Genomic DNA, 18,450 nt, shown 5'->3' with positions numbered 1-18,450 from the left:
ACCCTTCCTAATAACACCCAACATTCTATTCGCTTTCCTAGCCGCAGCAGCACACTGAGCAGAAGGTTTCAGCGTATCATCGACGACGACACCCAGATCCCTTTCTTGATCCGTAACTCCTAATGCGGAACCTTGCAAGACGTAGCTATAATTCGGGTTCCTCTTACCCACATGCATCACTTTGCACTTGTCAACATTGAACTTCATCTGCCACTTGCACGCCCATTCTCCCAGTCTCGCAAGGTCCTCCTGTAATCGTTCACATTCCTCCTGCGACTTGACGACCCTGAATAATTTTGTGTCATCGGCGAATTTAATTACCTCACTAGTTATTCCCATCTCTAGGTCATTTATAAATACATTAAAAAGCAACGGACCCAGCAAAGACCCCTGCGGGACCCCACTAACTACCCTCCTCCACTGAGAATACTGGCCACGCAATCCTACTCTCTGCTTCCTATCTTTCAACCAGTTCTTAATCCATAATAATACCCTACCTCCGATTCCATGACTCTGCAATTTCTTCAGGAGTCTTTCGTGCGGCACTTTGTCAAACGCCTTCTGAAAATCCAGATATACAATATCAACCGGCTCCCCATTGTCCACATGTTTGCTTACCCCCTCAAAAAAATGCATTAGATTGGTGAGGCAAGACTTCCCTTCACTAAATCCATGCTGACTTTGTCTCATCAGTCCATGTTTTTGTATATGCTCTGCAATTTTATTCTTAATAATAGCCTCCACCATCTTGCCCGGCACCGACGTCAGACTCACCGGTCTATAGTTTCCCGGATCTCCTCTGGAACCCTTCTTAAAAATCGGAGTAACATTGGCTAACATTGGCTAACACTGTGCTAGCTGACATCATCCAAGGACATGCTGTCCACCTGCACTAGCGCTGAAGTCTCTCTTGTGAAGCTGTGGAAGACAAGAGTTTCACAGAAACTTGGAATGAGATAATCTTCGTTAGCTACCTCAATAGCGAGGCATGCTGTACCTTTCCTGACAAGGTGGACCATCTGGAAGCCAAGGGCCCCTCATTATTTTATGACTGTATATCACCAGCTGGACAGATGTATACAGTTCCTGATTATTCCTAGATTGTTACCTGTGGACCATCAGGGCTTGGAGGAGAGCTTTTGAATAGGTGAGGAGAAGAGAAGACGACCTGATGGCATGCGCATCTCTGAGGAGAGGGCCTGAATTGTCAGTAACGCCTATGAACTGTAGCTTTCTGTGCCAAGTTCAGCACAAGGAAGGATTCAGGAGCTGATTATTTACAGCTTCTATGTAGGTGCCAGTGCAGGGCAAAGACTCATCAGATAGATACCCGATACCTACAGGGGGTTCGCTGGGGAAAATCTAGAGCCCTGAGGAGGAACCAATTCATAACCTATCTGACGCTGAAGCTGTGGACTTCTAAGGGTGAGAGAAAGGGATTTCTTCTATGGTTCAGGGTAGCCACTTGTCTTTTGCTTGCCAAGGATTGGCTATTATTGAGACATATGTTCTATAGCCTAATATACCTGCTAACTTGTAATCTCTTCTCAGGGGTATGGTATTTGTATAACCACACACATATATATTCATATATCTATTTTGTGTAATCTCAGTATATTTTTGTAACTTGCTTGCCATATTTGCTAATTTCTATTATCTATAATAAATATATTTTCACATTTAGCATTATTCCTTCTTTGGGTGTAGTCATACTCCTTGCAAAACGAGTACAGATTAATCACAGAGTAATTTTCTGTTGTATTTGTGCCTACAGTTCTCGCTCATAAACACCAGAGCTGAAAGTCTGGTGAGTAGGAAGAGGAGGGGGGAATCTTATGGAGTCTGAGGACAAAATCCAGGGAATGTAGTTCACAGTATTTTGTTTTTCTTTTGCATTTCAAATGTTTGTGATGCTGCCAGACCAGGCTGGTCCCAAGAAGTAAGAGACTTTGGATTGATCCTAGTTACAGGCCTCCCGTATGGAAATAGACTACTATCCATTGCATCATCAGAATTCTGTTTACTGGGGCATAAGAATCTTTAAGATTGAACACGTCTGTTCACTGACATTTTATTATCTGTGCCTTCTAGGATTTCTCAGTTGAAAGAAAAGTCAAAGTTATACTGAAGCTCGATGGCCCCCTGCAGGACTTCTGACTCACTGCAAAATTTAAGATCTGCAAGGAGCCAGGAGGCTGAAGGGACACATTTTTCCCCGTTCTTCATTTTCAAAAGCAGGCAGGCACAGGTAAATGCCAGGGTGCCAGGCTGGTCTGTGCCATGCTGCCTCCCACCTTTTCTGCTAGGGCTGGGAATAGTCCAGTCCAGGGTTATGTTAGGACTGTGGCTTTAGTAGGTTAGGCGAGAGCATTCCACCACTAAGACTGAGTTTTTAGAGTTGAAGGGACCCTAGCAGGGAATATGTAGACTATCTGCTTACAAATATTAATTTTAGATAGATAACCACTGTTCCCAGATTGAAAACTAGCAGCTCACAAGAGATGGGCAGAAATTTAAAAAAAAAATGCTCATATAAAGATGTATTACTAAAATCTTTACAAAAGAGTTGTGCAGTCTTGAAGTCTCATTTTAATTCTGCTATTTCTGCTTCTGTTTCTATAGTTCGCTGCTCTGGTTATGTATTTCCATAGAAGCCACGCATGCATAAAATTAAGACTTTACGTTGTATCACTCCATTTACCCAAATGACTTCCCTGAAACAAGTCAGCAGTTGAAAACCCTCAAGCGTTTGTGCCTGTTTCAGCCTGTGAATGGTGACTGTGCATCCCCACCCCGGTTATGATTAAGGCCTTAGTATAGGAAAAGCCAGGACAAGAAACTCGAACACTAGAATCTGGCCTTGAATTGAGGGACAGTTGCTGCTCCTAAAGAGCTCCTGTTGAGGTTGTTACAGTGCTTCTTTGCTTCATGAGATCTGAAAATAATTCTATGAAAATAATTTGGGTAGATGTGCAGGAAATATAGCTGCAGGTGTCTGTGACTTCTGCTTCCCAGCTGTAGCCACAGCCTGTGTGCAGCAGACTGGAGCACGAGTTTTAAACAAATAGAGAAAATTGGATGCCACTGCAACACCAAGTGAAAATGGCACAGCAGACATGCTGGCCCTGCACTAAAATTGCATAAAATTCATGAGAAGGAAGAGACAGGTCAGCAGCAGGATTTATTATGATTTTGTTTTCCTAAGCGTGAACGTCATAGCCCCAAATATATTTGGGTTTTGGGAGGAAAAGTCGAAGATGGTCTTCTTAAACATCCCTTTCTGCTCTTGTGCCCCTGTTTTAGCTATTGAATGTTTATCGCTCTAAGAGACGCTTGAGTCTTGGTTTACTCACTCCAATGGGATAATCATGAGAGCATCATTGATGTTTTTTTTTTTTTGCTAAGCCGTTAAGCATTGTAGTGATGTCTAGACTAATCGACGTCTCTGGGCTTGTAGGCTTGGCTAAGTGAGCTGTTGTAGGAAGTTGAGAAATTAATATAGCTACGTGCATCAGTCAATGTGCATATCAAGAAATGAAAGGTCAAAAGTAGGGGCAACGTTAAACTCTATCCTAGCTAGTCGGCCTATCTTCTCCTCCTGCAAGTCTTTTCATGTCTCCACATTTCCTAAAGAACCTTCAAGCTTGTCCTCTTTGCTTTTCCCTTTTACTGAATGTGCAGCATCTCCTATTTTTCCAGACTGTTCCATCAGTGTTCACAGGACGGCAAATTGAGGGGTCCTTTTACTAAGGTGCGTAGAAAAATGGCTTGCGGTAGTGTAGGCGTGTGTTTTTGGATGCGCGCAGAATTATTTTTTAGCTCACCTTTAAAAATGCCTTTTTTTAAAAAACATTTTGACCGAAAATGGACATGCGGCAAAATGAAAATTGGCATGCGTCTACTTTGGGCCTGAGACCTTACCGGCACCCATTGACTTAGTGGTAAGGTCTCATGCGTTAACCGGGCGATAAAGGTCGACGTGCGTAGAATGCCTTATACCGCCCGGTAGCACTGCACGCCAGAAAATAAAAATTTATTTTCTGGCGCGCGTAGGGGACACGCGTCAAAAATGAAATTACCACCCGGGCCACATGGTAGCCGGGCGGTAATCCCAAATTAATGCGTGTTGGGTGCACGTAGGCGCCTACAAGGCTTAGTAAAAGGGCCCCTGAATGAGACCCCTTAATGAGCTAAAATTCAAAAGAGGAATTGATGAAAGAGAATTATTGATGATGCACAGAAAATCAGAGCAGAAGGAAATAGTAAAATAACTTACTGTTTCCAAGAATACGACAGTCAAGAGGAGCCTTCCTGCTTACAAAAACTCCATCTAAGACTTTTTAGTTCACTAGAGCAAAGAGCAGTTTCCCAGACATAAATATTGTTAGTAACTTGTTTACCACAATACCAAAGACAAGTTTTGCTTTCGAACCTACTCAGTGGCGTTCCTGGCCTGGATGGCACCTGGGGCGGAGCGCCGATGCGCTCCCCCCCCGGGTGCAGCGCGTCCCCCCCCCACCCCCCCGCTAGATGACACCTTCCCCCCCCCCTGTCGAAATGAACCCCCCCCCCCCCCCCCCCCGGGTGCACGCCGCTGGGGGGGGGGGTGCCGTGGCGCGTGCCTGCTCCTCCGCGTTTGCTAAACTTCGTTCGTTCGCTGCAGCTCCCTCTGCCCCGGAACAGGAAGTAACCTGTTCCGGGGCAGAGGGAGCTGCAGCGAACGAACGAAGTTTAGCGAACGCGGAGGAGCAGGTGCGCGCCGCAGCACCCCCCAGCGGCGTGCACCTGGGGCGGACCGCCCCCACCGCCCCCCCTTGGTACGCCACTGAACCTACTGAAATCAGACACAGCAATCGCATGACAACGGCAACAAAACAGCTTAATCATAGCACTCGCAGCATGTTAGCAGATATTCCCTTAGGACACATGGGGGCCGATATTCAGCTGCCGGCAGGCAGCGCAGTTAAAACCCACTACCGGTGCTGAATCCTGAAATTTGATGCCGCACCATATCCAGCAATTGGGAATGATTTCTGTGTTCTTTATTTTACCGCCAGAACTTAACTGCCTAAGCTGATATTCAGCGCTAACTGGTTAAGTTCCTAGCAGTTAAAGATAGGACTGCTATTTATGTGGTCCTATTTAACCACTAAAGCCAGGGCTAACTGCCTATATTTATTAATTATTTCCTTCATTGGGATTTATTAACCTCATTTATGAAGAGATTCACCCCATGGGGGTATACTGTAGGTACAGTTTAACATCAAACTTACAATTTTGTTAACAGCTTAGCAATAGTAAAATGACCAAGTAAAGACAGAGAATGAAAAAGGAAACTTGAAAACAGCAAATTGAAACCTAATAATAAGACTACCATGAAACAGGATCAAAACTATACATAGTAACATAGTAGATGACGGCAGAAAAAGACCTGCACGGTCCATCCAGTCTGCCCAAGAAATGTGCCACTTTTTTGTGTATACCTTACCTTGATTTGTACCTGTCTTTTTCAGGGCACAGACCGTATAAGTCTGCCCAGCACTATCCCTGCCTCCCACCACCAGCTCTGGCACAGACCGTATAAGTCTGCCCAGCACTGAAATTGAAATAACAGAGAGATAATACGATGTAAGCATAATAGCAATGGGGTATCTAATAAGCACACAATTAGAATATCCCAATAACATTGCTATAATACTAATGCTTTTCTACAATACAGCTTATCATATACTGTAGCTGAGGGGCCAAGTGCAGATATATAGATGAGGACAAGATGTTTGGTACAGAGTCAATTGGGATAAATACATGGGTGGATAAATTAAAGGCAAGGTCTTTGTATAGTTAATCAAGATATAAGGAAGTGGTCTAAGTTACAGTGGGTGTAGCAAGCTAGTCCAGGTGCAGAATGGGTGTATAGTCGGTCACCCTATGTAGGCTTGGGAGAAGAGCCAGGCTTTTACCTGCTTCCTGAAGTACAGGTAAGTCTCTAGTTATACGCAGCCCCTCGGAGTAAATTTCAGAGCGTGGGGGCTACTCTTGAGAAGGCTCGCTGGTGGGTATCACATCATACAATTTCCTTTGAGGGGACAAATGATGATGCTCCAGTCCTTGAGAGGATCTTAGAGGTCTCAAAAGTGTGTAAAGAGCTAATTGATTTTCAAGGCCCTCAGACAAAATGGGCCAGAGTACTTAAAGAATAAAACGTAGAGTTTTAAATTTAGCCCTGTAAGGCACTGGTAGCCAGTGTAGTTTTTGCAAGAAGGCTTTGATGTGGTCACGCCATTTGCAGCCTTCTGTCAGTCGTGCTGCAGCATTCTGAATTAGTTGGAGCTGATACAGACTTTTTGCTTTCACCAGTGTACAGGGCATTACAATAGACCAGTCGTGATGTTATCATGGCATGGATCACTGTCGTCAGACTTGTCTTTTCAATATATGGAGAGAGATTTCGTAACTGCCATAAGAGATGGACAATTTTTAAAGGTAGTTTGAATTTGCGGAATCAGAGTGAGTGAGTTTAGAAGTATCCCAAGATTCCTGACCTGTGATTTTTAGAGGGCGTTCATACTTCCCAAAAGGTATTTTTAAGTCCGGTATTTGTCCACTTGCGTTAGGTACCCAAAGAATCTCTGTTTTGCTTGGGTTCAGGCAGAGTTAGTTGTTGTTTGCCCATTCCTGTGTTGCGGTTAGGCAGGCAGACTGTTTATTTACAGCTGAGGGTAGATCTGGTTCAATGGGCATGAGTAGTTGCACATCATCAGCATAGATGTAGAATTTTGTGTTCATCGACCGAAGCTGCTCAGCCAAAGGCTTGAGGTAGATAAGTAAAATGCGAGACAGTATGGATCCCTGTGGTACTCCACAGTTTAGTGTCCAGGGCAATGATATGCTGTTGCTGAACAGAACTGATTGTTGTCTCTGACAAATAGGATTTGAACCATTTAACTACTGTTCCACTGATACCTGTTTTTGCCAGTCTTATTAGCATGATATTATGATCCACAGTGTCAAAGGCAGCTGAGAAATCCAGCAACACTAGTATTGAGAGGTAGATCCCCTGTCACAATTTCTGTGCAGATCATCAAGAAGGGACACAAGAACCGTCTCTGTTCCATACCCAGGTCTGAAGCCAGATTGACATGGGTCTAGCTAGTTATTCAACTTTATTTTCAAAATTTCTATTCCGTACCATGGTCTTCTTTTACAAAGCTGTACTAGTGATTCCAGCGTGGCAAATGAGAGGAAGCCCATAGGTGGGTTACAAATCAACATACATAGTTTAAAACATATGAAACAAGCTGCACAAGCTATTACAAAAAAAAAAAGAGGAAAGGATAAAGAATGTCTAAGGTAATGCTGAGAGTGGTAGTGAATGATTCTTAGAAAAAGGAGACCTTTAGTTTTATCTGAATTTAGTTTGACCTTATGTTCATTTAGCCAGGTTACTATTATCTGAAGCTTTTTGTTGAAGGAGAGGATATCCTGAGTTAGTGGATTTATTGTGGCAAGGATCTGGATGTCATCAGCATAAAAGTATGGTGTAAAACCTAGTGACTGAATTGTCATGATCAGTGGAGCCATGAAGGTGTTGAAGAAGGTCAGTGCAAGAATGGAGCCTTGTGGGACACCACAAGGGATGGTATATGGCTTGGAGTAATAGTCTTACCATAAAACTGTATAAGACCTGTCAAATAGATAGGACTGGAACCATGCTAGGACCATGTCGGTGCAGGATTTGGTAACCTTGTACTTCTTGAGGACAGATTCTGTTACAACTGGCGTGGGAGATTGCCTTCATCAGGTTCAGGTAAATCGCTGGCTGTTTCAACACCACTGCCAGGTGGGGCAAAGTCAGACTTCCATTCAGATCGCTGACTCCAGTTCTTCGGATCTCTCCCCACCCCCTCCCCCGCCTCGCTTCAGCTGTTTTCGGCTAATTTGCTGGATTCAGGTGCAGCAGCTCAGTGTTTGGTGCTAGAGGTTCCTGTGCCACGAGGTAAGACTTCAACAACTATTGGAGCAGTAATACCACTGTTGCAGGAGGGTCTATGGCTACTCCAGGTTTAGATGCACCGCCCATTGGAAGCCAAGACACTGTACCATCATTGGTGACTGTTCCTGAGACTGAGCTGCAGAGGCCTTCTTTCTGTACATTGGAAATGATTTGGCTGTGGTTTCAAAGCTGGGTAAAGTTTTCTGCTCAATTTGCTAATATGAATATGATCATTCACGCTAATGCTACTAATATATTTACCCTTCAGAATCAGAACAAACTGCTGGTACTTTGAATGAATATACAACTCAGCTTAAGAGCATTCCTCTTTATTAAAGGAGAACACTTTTCTGAGAAATAAAATTGAAAATTGAAGTATTTAAATCTTCACATAATTTTCCAAAGCCATCTTTTGTTACACTTAGAAATAGATTTAAACGTTATCTGAGGAAATATTGCTAGTTCTGGAGGATTCTATCCAGCTTATTTTCGAAAGTGATAGCCGGCCATCTTCCGACACAAATCGGGAGATGGCCGGCCATCTCCTAAAACCGGCCAAATCGGTATAATCGAAAGCCGATTTTTGGACACACTCGCCGGCATTCCGTCGCGGAGGCGGCTAAACTTCAAGGGGGCATGTCGGCAGGGTAGTGAAGGCGGGATGTGGGCGTGCTTACGAGATGGCCGGCTTCAGCTGATAATGGAAAAAAGAAAACCGGCGATGACGAGCATTTGGTCGGTTTTACTTGGTCTATTTATTTTCACGACCAAGTCTCAAAAAGATGCCCAAACTGACCAGATGACCACTGGAAGGAATCGGAGATGACCTCCCAATACTCCTCCAGTGGTCACCAACCCCCTCTCACCCAAAAAAAAAAAACTTTAAAACATTTCCTTCCTAGGAGGGGAAGCCAGTCGGCCAGCTCGTAAAAAAAAAAAAAAAGATCTTGCTGATCAGTTATGTTATGACTTACTTGTTCTGGAGTGCTGTATTTTGTGATACTGTTTTGAGAAATGTTCAAGAAAGACTTCATACAAATTAAAAAAGTCCCTGCCGTTCATTTTCCCTTGATGGCCGTCCCTGACATGCACTTCCCTTAATAGCCGTCTTTCTCTCCGAAAGTGCACTTCTCTTAATGGCCGGCTTTCTCCCCAAACAGGGAAATCAAAACAGTTTTTGCTCACAGTTTTTTTTTTTTAGTAGTAACAGTGGGATTTGAACCAGCCACCTCTGCATTACAAGAGCCATGATGTAACCGCTTGGCCACAGCTCCACTTACTTGGCTGTCCCTCCCTTTTGATTATACCCCTTCAGGTCTCTCTCAGCCAATCACAGCGCGTTAAGCTGTCTGTGAGTGGCTGAGAGAGACCTGGAGGGGTAGAATCAAAAGGGAGGGACATCCAAGTAAGTGGAGTTGTGGCCAAGTGGTTATATCACTGGTCTTGTAATGCAGAGGTGGCTGGTTCAAATCCCACTGTTACTACAAAAAAAGCAGTGTGCAAAAACTTTTGATTTCCCTGTTCAGGGAGAAAGATGGCCATTAAGAGAAGTGCACTTTCGGAGAGAAAGACGGCTATTAAGGGAAGTGCACGTCAGGGACGGCCATCAAGGGAAAATGCAAGGCAGGGACTTTTTTCATTTGTATGAAGTCTTTCTTGAACATGTCTCAAAACAGTATCACAAAATACAGCACTCCTGAACAAGTAAGTCATAATATAACTGATCAGCAAGATCTAAACATCCAGAAGTACCAGTGCACTACGAATGCTGGCCCCTCCCACGGCCAAATGCCTTGGATTTGGCCAGGTTTGAGATGGCCGGTTCCAGTTTCCATTATCGCTGAAAAACAAAGTCGGCCATCTCAAACCCGGCGATTTGTGGCATTTGGCTGGCCCCAACCGTATTATCGAAACAAAAGTTGGCCGGCCATCTTTTTCGATAATACGGTTCCGGCCAGCTGTTGCAGCGCCGCCAAAATAGATCGCCGGCGATCGATTTCGCCGGCGCCGTTTGATTATGCCCCTCCACGCCTCCTACATTGCGTAGATATTATTTACCCATCTGCAAAGAAAGAAATACTGAAAGACTAAGGGGACCTAGATACTGAAATTAATATTATGAATGTGTCTGAGATTTTGGAGACTTGTGAGGGAGACTCGGTGATGTGGTCCGGTTCTGGACCACAGTCTTGCAGCTGCTGACTTCCCTTCTAAGTTCTGGCTTTTTATTAGCAATAATCAAGCATGACTGCACATTCCATACATCATTACAAATTTGGTGAACAATATACTTTCTCTCTCTCTCTCTCTCTCTCTCTCTCTCACACACACACATTGCTTGCAACATTTACAGCCCACCTTATCTTCTTTGGCTAGACTACACACACAAACTCTCCATTTCTCCTTGGTCTCCTACTGGACCTGTTCCATATGCGACACTTGCAATGTTGGTGATTACCTTTGGATTGAGATCGGTAATTACAACTATATTTTTAAAAAAGAGATTTTTTAAAATTATTTCAGCACTTTATTTCTGGGCTTCCAGGTCAGGATTTTCAAAAGAGAAAAATGTCTCAAAAGCGGCACAAAGCGCCAGATAGACGTTTTTCACGAGAAAACATCCAAGTTGCAATTTTCAAAACTCAGATTTGAGATGGTTTTCTCTACAGTTTGTCTAAATCAGAAGGGGGCATGTTGGGTGGTTTTTATATGGGTCCAGAATTTGGTTGGTTTTTTTCCAGATAAAAACATCCAGGGCAAAAATTGGGACTTTTTTTTTTTTTATCTGGTCCTGTTTCAATCCAAGATAAACCAGAATAATCCTTTTATTTCTTTAAAACCAGTGGAAGTATTCACGAGACAATCTTCGCATGCAGTAAACAGAATGCACTTGACATAAAAGCCCAACACAGGCCATGTTTTGGCACATATGCCTTCATCAGGGGACCTGTCAAAGTGACACAAGTCTCCAAACTGCAAGCCGTTAGCGTAAAGTGCAAGCACACAATGTGCTTATCTGAAACTCGCAAAACAATTGATATACTGGTAGCAAAGCCGATGGCGTCTTTTTGAGCTTTTTTTTTCCCCCCCAGGGTCTGACAAGATGCTGGTTTTGAGATCATACCTTAAACATAAGGAAGCTAAGTTTTGTGGAGCAGCGATGCAAGTTTTTCCAGATGTGACAAGAAGCACTCAACTACACAGAAGCTTTTTTGCTTCTTAAATCTAGAGTACTTTCCCTTAAGGGTACTTTTTGTTTTGTTTTTTCAAGGTTTCCTTGTAAATGTTTGATTTTATTTAAGTGCAAAAGATTATATTTTCTTTGATCCTGCACAACTTTAGAGGCTTTTACTGGATTTGGGATGGTAATGTTTTAGAACGTTCTTCCTAACTCAGATGTGTTTAGTACTGTTTAATTATGACAGAATGTATTCTGTATAGTTACCTTTTGAGTTTATTTTGCCTATTTAATGAGCTTATTCTCCCTGTAATGTGGACTGTTAAGCAAATCCCTGTTTCCTTTTCCTTGTATGGAAATTAAATATTAAAAAAAAGTTTGAAATTAAAAAAAAAACATTATTCATATAAGAATTATAAATTTAATTCCCCACTTAGGAGTCATTAATATTAGCTTGATCGCTGCCATTTTCTGAGATGGCAGTGGTTGAAGTAGTATTACGAACTAGGAAAACCAGGGCTCAAATCTCATTGAGGCTGTTTGTGACTTTAGATAAGTAATGTAACTCTCTATTGGCTTATGTGCAGACTTAAAGGGTATTTCTATAAACTGGTGTCTAAAGATAGCCGCCAAGGACTAAATTCTATATTTTATTTTTTTTATTTTTGTTACATTTGTACCCCGCGCTTTCTCACTCAAAGCAGGTTCAATGCGGCTTACATATTATATACAGGTGCTTATTTGTACCTGGGGCAATGGAGGGTTAAGTGACTTTCCCAGAGTCACAAGGAGCTGCCTGTGCCTGCAGTGGGAATTGAACCCAGTTCCCCAGGACCAAAGTCCACCACTAACCACTAGGCCACTCCTCCTATTTGTCACCTAAAAAAAATCTGTGCCAAAAAAAATGCGCTTAGTGGTATTCTATAAACGTGGTTTATAGAATATGCTTAGCTGCCATTGTCGCAGGAATTTACTGCAAACCTGGTATAAATTGAGTGTAAATTATAGGAACTCCCACAACCTGCCCACGCTCCTCCCATGGCCATGCAGTGGAGGAGTAGCCTAGTAGTGCAGCAGACTTTGATCCTGGGGAACTGAGTTCAATTCCCACTGCAGCTCCTTGTGACTCTGGGCAAATCATTTAACCCTCCATTGCCCCTGGTACAAAATAAGTATCTGAATATATGTAAACCGCTTTGAATGTAGTTGCAAAAAACCTCAGAAAGGTGGTATATCAAGTCCCATTTCCCTTTCCCTATTTCAGATTCTACATGGAATGTTGCTACTATTTGAGATTCTACATGGAATGTTAATGTTGCTATTCCACTAGCAACATTCCATGTAGAAGCCTGCCCTTGCAGATCAGCAACGCGGCCGCGCAGGCTTCTGTTTCTGTGAGTCTGGCAGGACGTCAAACTCACAGAAACAGAAGCCTGCGCGGCCGCGTTGCTGATCTGCAAGGGCATGCTTCTACATCAAATGTTGCTAATGGAGGAGTAGCCTAGTGGTTAGTGCAGTGGACTTTGAGTTCAATTCCCACTGCAGCTCCTTGTGACTCTGGGCAAGTCACTTAACCCTCCATTGCCCCGGTACAAAATAAGTACTTGAACATATGTAAACCGCTTTGAATGTAGTTGCAAAAACCTCAGAAAAGGCAGTATATCAAGTCCCATTTCCCTTTCTCTTTTGAGATCCATGTGGTAGAATTTATTGAATACACTTTGTGAGTAGTGTGCATAAATTCTAATTAGTCCCAGTTAGTGTTGATAGTTGCTTGTTATCATTCAATTAATGGTGCTGATTAGCTCGTGCCAATTTGCAAAGGTAACTTTAATCACCATATATAGACTCTGGGGGCACTAGAATAGTAGCACTTAGCGTGTGATTGGCACCACTAATTGGCAAATATGTGTGTGAGAGCAAGGTGCTATTCTATAACATACATGCCAAAATCGCTTCACATGTAAGTGCGAAGGGGAGGGGCATAAACATGGGCGGAGTATGGGCAGGTCATGGGCATGTCTCTGAGACACGCATGCAGCTTATAGAATACTATGTAATAAACACTTCATGGCACAATTAGGTGTCAACAGTTACGCCAACTTTAGATGCACCAGTACCAACTTATGCTACTGTTCTATAACAGAATCTTGGTGCCGTGATAAAATTGGTGCTAAGTGCATGAGATCGGGGCATCTAATTCTTTGCACCAATTTATAGAGTTGCTGCCTTAGACTGTAAGCCCTTGGGGACAAGGAAATACCTGGAAATACAAGGAACTGTTGAGAAAGACAGGAGCTAAATCCAAATCTCTTTCTCTTTACCATCAGTCAGTGAATTGAACATCCAGACCACTGAAATAAGCTACTACTACTATTTAGCATTTCTATAGTGCTACAAAGCGTACGCAGCGCTGCACAAACATAGAATAAATAAATAAATAAATAAATAAGCATGCTTTGACCAGAGCTCACCTGCCATAAACATATACTGCCTGCATATAGTTCATTTTATTATTTATTTATTAAAATTGTAAATACAATTCCAAAGCGAACTTTGACAAGAAATATGCGAAATATTTTAAAGAATAAACAATTATGGGAAAAAATTCCCTCACACTTCTATCATATATGCTGTAGTCCACAAAATGAGGGGGAACTGATACACTAATCCTTTATGCTTTCTTTGTATATCCTTATCATCTTTAGAGTTCATTTTAGCCATAGTTTTGTTTATGGACTACTTATTTCTCAATTTCATTGTACATTTTATTGTGTTTCAGGGGAAGATAGTAACTCTGGTAGCTCTCTGATTTACTTACTGATGATCCTCTTTATTGTGGGAGTAGCTACAATAATCTTTCTCGTACATCTGAAAAGGTAACACAAGCATAATTCTATTTTTCACTTCCTAACAAGTTGTTCCACAGGGGTTTTTTTTTTCCTGTTCTGCCTTTGAGATGTAAGGCAGGTTCCATATGATGAGTACTACTGGGGTACTGGTTAACCACCTGGATACATGTCATTGTAGGATGTCAGACTATGTACAGCAAGGATTCCTAAAACTGTGGGTCATGACGACACATGGGGTTCGGACCTGGGCAATCCATCCATAACAACATCATTAGTCCATGCCTCTAGACGCTTAGCCCAATGGGGCATATTTGATTTTTCAGAAGGAATCCTATAGCCAGGGGTGTGCTGGTAAATTGTTAACAGGGGGCTCTCTCTCGCCAGCAAAGTAAGAGAATTCAGGAGGGGCCCAAGCCCACATTTTGGGATCCATTTGTTAAAGTAGCCATGGAGAACCGGCTCCCAAAATTCTTAAAAACTTAACAAACGGCTCTCAAGAGCCTGTGAGAGCCTGCTCCAGCACACCACTGCCTATAGCCAACAGAGGAGGGAAGTTTATTTTTATTAGTTTGTTCTGTTTGCTTGGGCTTTCATTGATGTTTACCTCAAGCTCAAGTATCCAGATTTAAAATGGGTTGACATGAACATTCCTCCTCTTTTAAAACTGGTTTCTTGTTATTTGGGTGGTTTTGTTCTTGGAGGGCTGCATCCCTGTGATAGAATTTCAGATGCAATGAACCTTCACTGAAGCCACATTGTTTTTTTTTCATGCCACAAAAAGGGTTATTTGGATTCTCGGGGGAGGGGGGAGGATCAGCTCTGCCCCTCCCCCTGTGATGTACTCACTCCTGTGCAGGGGTGGACTGATGGTGATCTAGGCAATTGGACAATAAGGGTCATGGGGCCCCTCCAACCACCCATCTGACAGATTACTGGTTCTGCATCTATCAGAATATTTGTGTTTCTTTATTTAATATATTTATACCCCACATTTTCCCACTAGTTGCAGGCTCATTGTGGCTTACACAATCACAAGGGTAAACTGCAATAAAGTATAATATTGTTAAACAATGTCATTGTAAACTATAGTTGTACACGTATATCTAAGACAACAGAGATAATAAAAAAAAACCATGAGGGTCCATATATATTGCTGTAACAGTTTGAAAGTAAACTAAGTATTTATTTTATTTTTACTTGTTACATTTGTACCCTGCGCTTTCCCACTCATGGCAGGCTCAATGCAGCTTACATATACAGGTACTTATTTGTACCTGGGGCAATGGAGGGTTAAGTGACTTGCCCACAGTCACAAGGAGCTGCCTGTGCCTGAAGTGGGAATTGAACTCAGTTCCTCAGGACCAAAGTCCACCACCCTAACCACTAGGCCACTCCTCCACTCCTTCCTAATGTTAGGAAGGTATGCCTTCTTAAATAGAGTGGTCTTCAAAGATTTCCTGAAGTCTAGGTGATTCTGGGTCGATCTCAGGACTTTAGGCAGAGCATTCCATAACTGTGTACCTACGAATGAGAAACTGGATGCGTAGGTAGATTTATATTTGAGGCCATGGCAATCTGGGTAATGTAAGATTAGATATGAGCGGGAAAAACTACAACTATTTCCGGGTGGTAGATCAATTAGATTTAACATGTAACCAGGAACCTCACCATAAATAATCCTATGAATCAAGGTGCATATCTTAAAGGCAATACGTTCCTTTAATAGGAAGCCAATGTAATTTTTCTCGAAAGGGCTTGGCAGATTCAAATTTTGATTTTTTTTTAAAGCTCGCTTCCTGTGGCAATCAGAGCCCTTCTCTTCCTTATGCTACAACTTAATTCATCAAAGAGTTTATGCTATAGTACTGAAGCAGCTTTGATCGTATATCAGCCAAGGTGATCTCTACGTTCAGGAGGTGCTAAGCAACTGTGTCCTGATTTGTAAATTGGCAAATACTTTATCAGTTGTAGGGGTGATTCTTTGGACTCAATTACTTGGTTATTGAGATTGTGCTCTGAAAGATCACATTTTAAGAAACTTTTAAAAAATATGTATTTTTTCTGAAACATTTGGGAATGACTAATCTCAAACTCCATATAGATTGTTTTTTCAAGGCTAGCAGTAAAATGTTAGATTTTAATGGTTATACTGTATGCTATTGTATTGTTATGTAAGTTTTTGAATTATCTACGTTTCTATTGTAACCCACTTTGGGATAAAGCAGGATATAAATACAATAAATAAATAAAACTCTCCATTCCCCTTCTTCCAAGGTGCCCCCATACTCTTTGCGTTCAAAGACTACTGCTAGGGGGTGTCCCTGCCCATGTCTCCCTGCTGATATGACTTCTATCTAGAAATTCCCCCTACCTTCTGTTCAAAAAGTACAGTAGTAAGTCCCTCAACTAACACACACTTTTTATGGCCAGTAGCAAAAGAGGTGGGGAATTCCCCTGCTAGTAACTTTTTTTTTTTTTGTAAGCAAGAGGTCTTTTTTTTAATGCATTTTAAAATATGATAGGAGGGAGGGAGGGGGCTGGTAGCCATGGGGAACGTCTTTAAAGAGGGAAGGAAGAGGATCTAGCAGCCCCTAGAGGTATTTTTGTACATTTTAAGATGGAGAGGGAATGGGGGGAAGGGGTCTGGTGACTACATAATAAGCTCTAGAGCAGTAGTTCTAAAAAAAAATTTTTTTTCAGTTGGGACACACCAAACAGATGATGCTCACCAGTGATGTACCAAGGGCGGTGGGGGTGGTCTACCCTGGCTGCAAGGGGGTGCAGGGAGCAGTTGCACGGCTGTTGGCTCCGCAGATTCCCTGCTCCCTCTGAATTTACTTCCTGTTCTGTGGCAGGGAACTGGCGGAGCCGACAGCCGCACAGCTGCTCCCTGCACCCCCAGCAGGTAAAAGCGAAGCGCTTGAGAGGGGTGTTGTGATTCGGGGGAGGGGGGGCACAGTGGCGATCCGCATCCGGTGGCAGCCGACCTAGGAACACCACTGATGCTCGCATGTGTAATGCACTGCTTATATGACTTTGGTTTGACACAGTATATAGCAGTTCTTATGAGTTAAATGTAAACCTGATCTGCATCCACAAAAATCCATCCCCCCCCCCACACACACACACCCTCAATTATAGGTGCAGATCAGATGTAGAACATTTCTCCATGGAAGGCACCATTCAAAAAATATTCTGATTCTCATGCCATCTGAGCCTATAGCAAAATAAATCTCTCCACTACCCAAGCACATTAAGAAATACAAAACCTGTTCTAACATACACGTACAAACATATTATATTGTACAACTGTAGCTTTAATGCCTATGATTCAAACAGCAAGAAACTTACATATGAATAGGCAGCACTACAGATATTACACTGGGCCCTTGAACACCAATACACCTCCTGCTGGTAAAACAGAACAAGTGGGATAACTACAGATCTTTACACAGAAGCTACATGTCCACAGAATACTTAGTCACACACACAAAACACAGACCCTCACCAAATACAGAACAAGGGATCACAAATTAGAAACAGAGATATAAAGACAAAAAGTAAACAGGGAACCCCAAGAAGTCAAATTAGACATGTATCACAACATGGGAGAAATAAAAACAAATGCATTTCCTCTTGTACTGAACATAATACACAGACATCCACAATGTACATTTCCTAAACTAACATAATCTAAATAAATTCAAGATAAAACACTTTTTCCTTCCCTCCCCTCCCCCCCCCAGTCCATCATTTCTCTCTTTCGTTCTTCCTTTCTTCTCCCCTTGGGTCCATCATTTCTTCCCTCCCTCCACCTCCACCCCCTTGAGTCCATCACTTCTCTCTCTTTCTACCCACCTACCCCTCCACCCTCCAGTCCATCATTTGTCTTTCTTCCATCATTTCTTACCGCACCCTTCCACAACCCCCTTGGCTCAATTACTTCTTCCCCCCCCCCCCCCACCCCCACCTAAATATACTACTGATCCAGACACTTTAACTATTATTCTGACTTTGAAACTAGTAAATTAGAAATTTGCAGAATCCACAAAAAAATCAAGACAGTGGGTAATTCTAGGCTCCTGAGTTCTCAGGGACCTGTTATACTTTTGGGTACTGGTCACATGCCTAGTTTGCCTATGTCTTAATCTGGATTTGCTCTCCTTCCCCTCCCCTCCCCAACTTCTTTCCCAAGATCTGGTGAGCTACAGTATTTCTAATTATGATTTATTTTTGTGTGTAAATTGCCTTGATTTTATTATTTTCAAGATTATTGATATAGTAAATCAAATGCGCAGTAGAGTCGGAACGCTAAGAGTGTAGAAGTCCAAGCCCCACCTCCACCAGCAGTACAGCCCAATAGGGAGAAGGGTTTGGGCATGGAAATCGGAGGAGGAGGGAGCAGGGAGGGAAGGGGGGGGCAGAAC

General features: G+C 42.6%; 1 protein-coding gene across 2 annotated transcripts in view; it reads left to right on the top strand.

Annotated features, from left to right (window-relative positions):
* Positions 1-18,450, top strand: part of IL13RA1 (interleukin 13 receptor subunit alpha 1) — a 120,938-nt gene that overhangs the window by 79,875 nt on the left and 22,613 nt on the right. For both annotated transcript variants that reach the window (XM_030209604.1, XM_030209605.1), the window contains one exon: positions 13,954-14,050. In XM_030209604.1, coding sequence (XP_030065464.1) covers positions 13,954-14,050 — 97 coding nt within the window. The remainder of the gene's footprint in view (positions 1-13,953; positions 14,051-18,450) is intronic.

The sequence above is a fragment of the Microcaecilia unicolor genome, chromosome 7 (genome assembly GCF_901765095.1).
Source record: "Microcaecilia unicolor chromosome 7, aMicUni1.1, whole genome shotgun sequence".
Taxonomy (NCBI): domain Eukaryota; kingdom Metazoa; phylum Chordata; class Amphibia; order Gymnophiona; family Siphonopidae; genus Microcaecilia; species Microcaecilia unicolor.
Note: the sequence above shows the minus strand (reverse complement) of the source record. Positions and strands in the feature narration are given on the sequence as shown.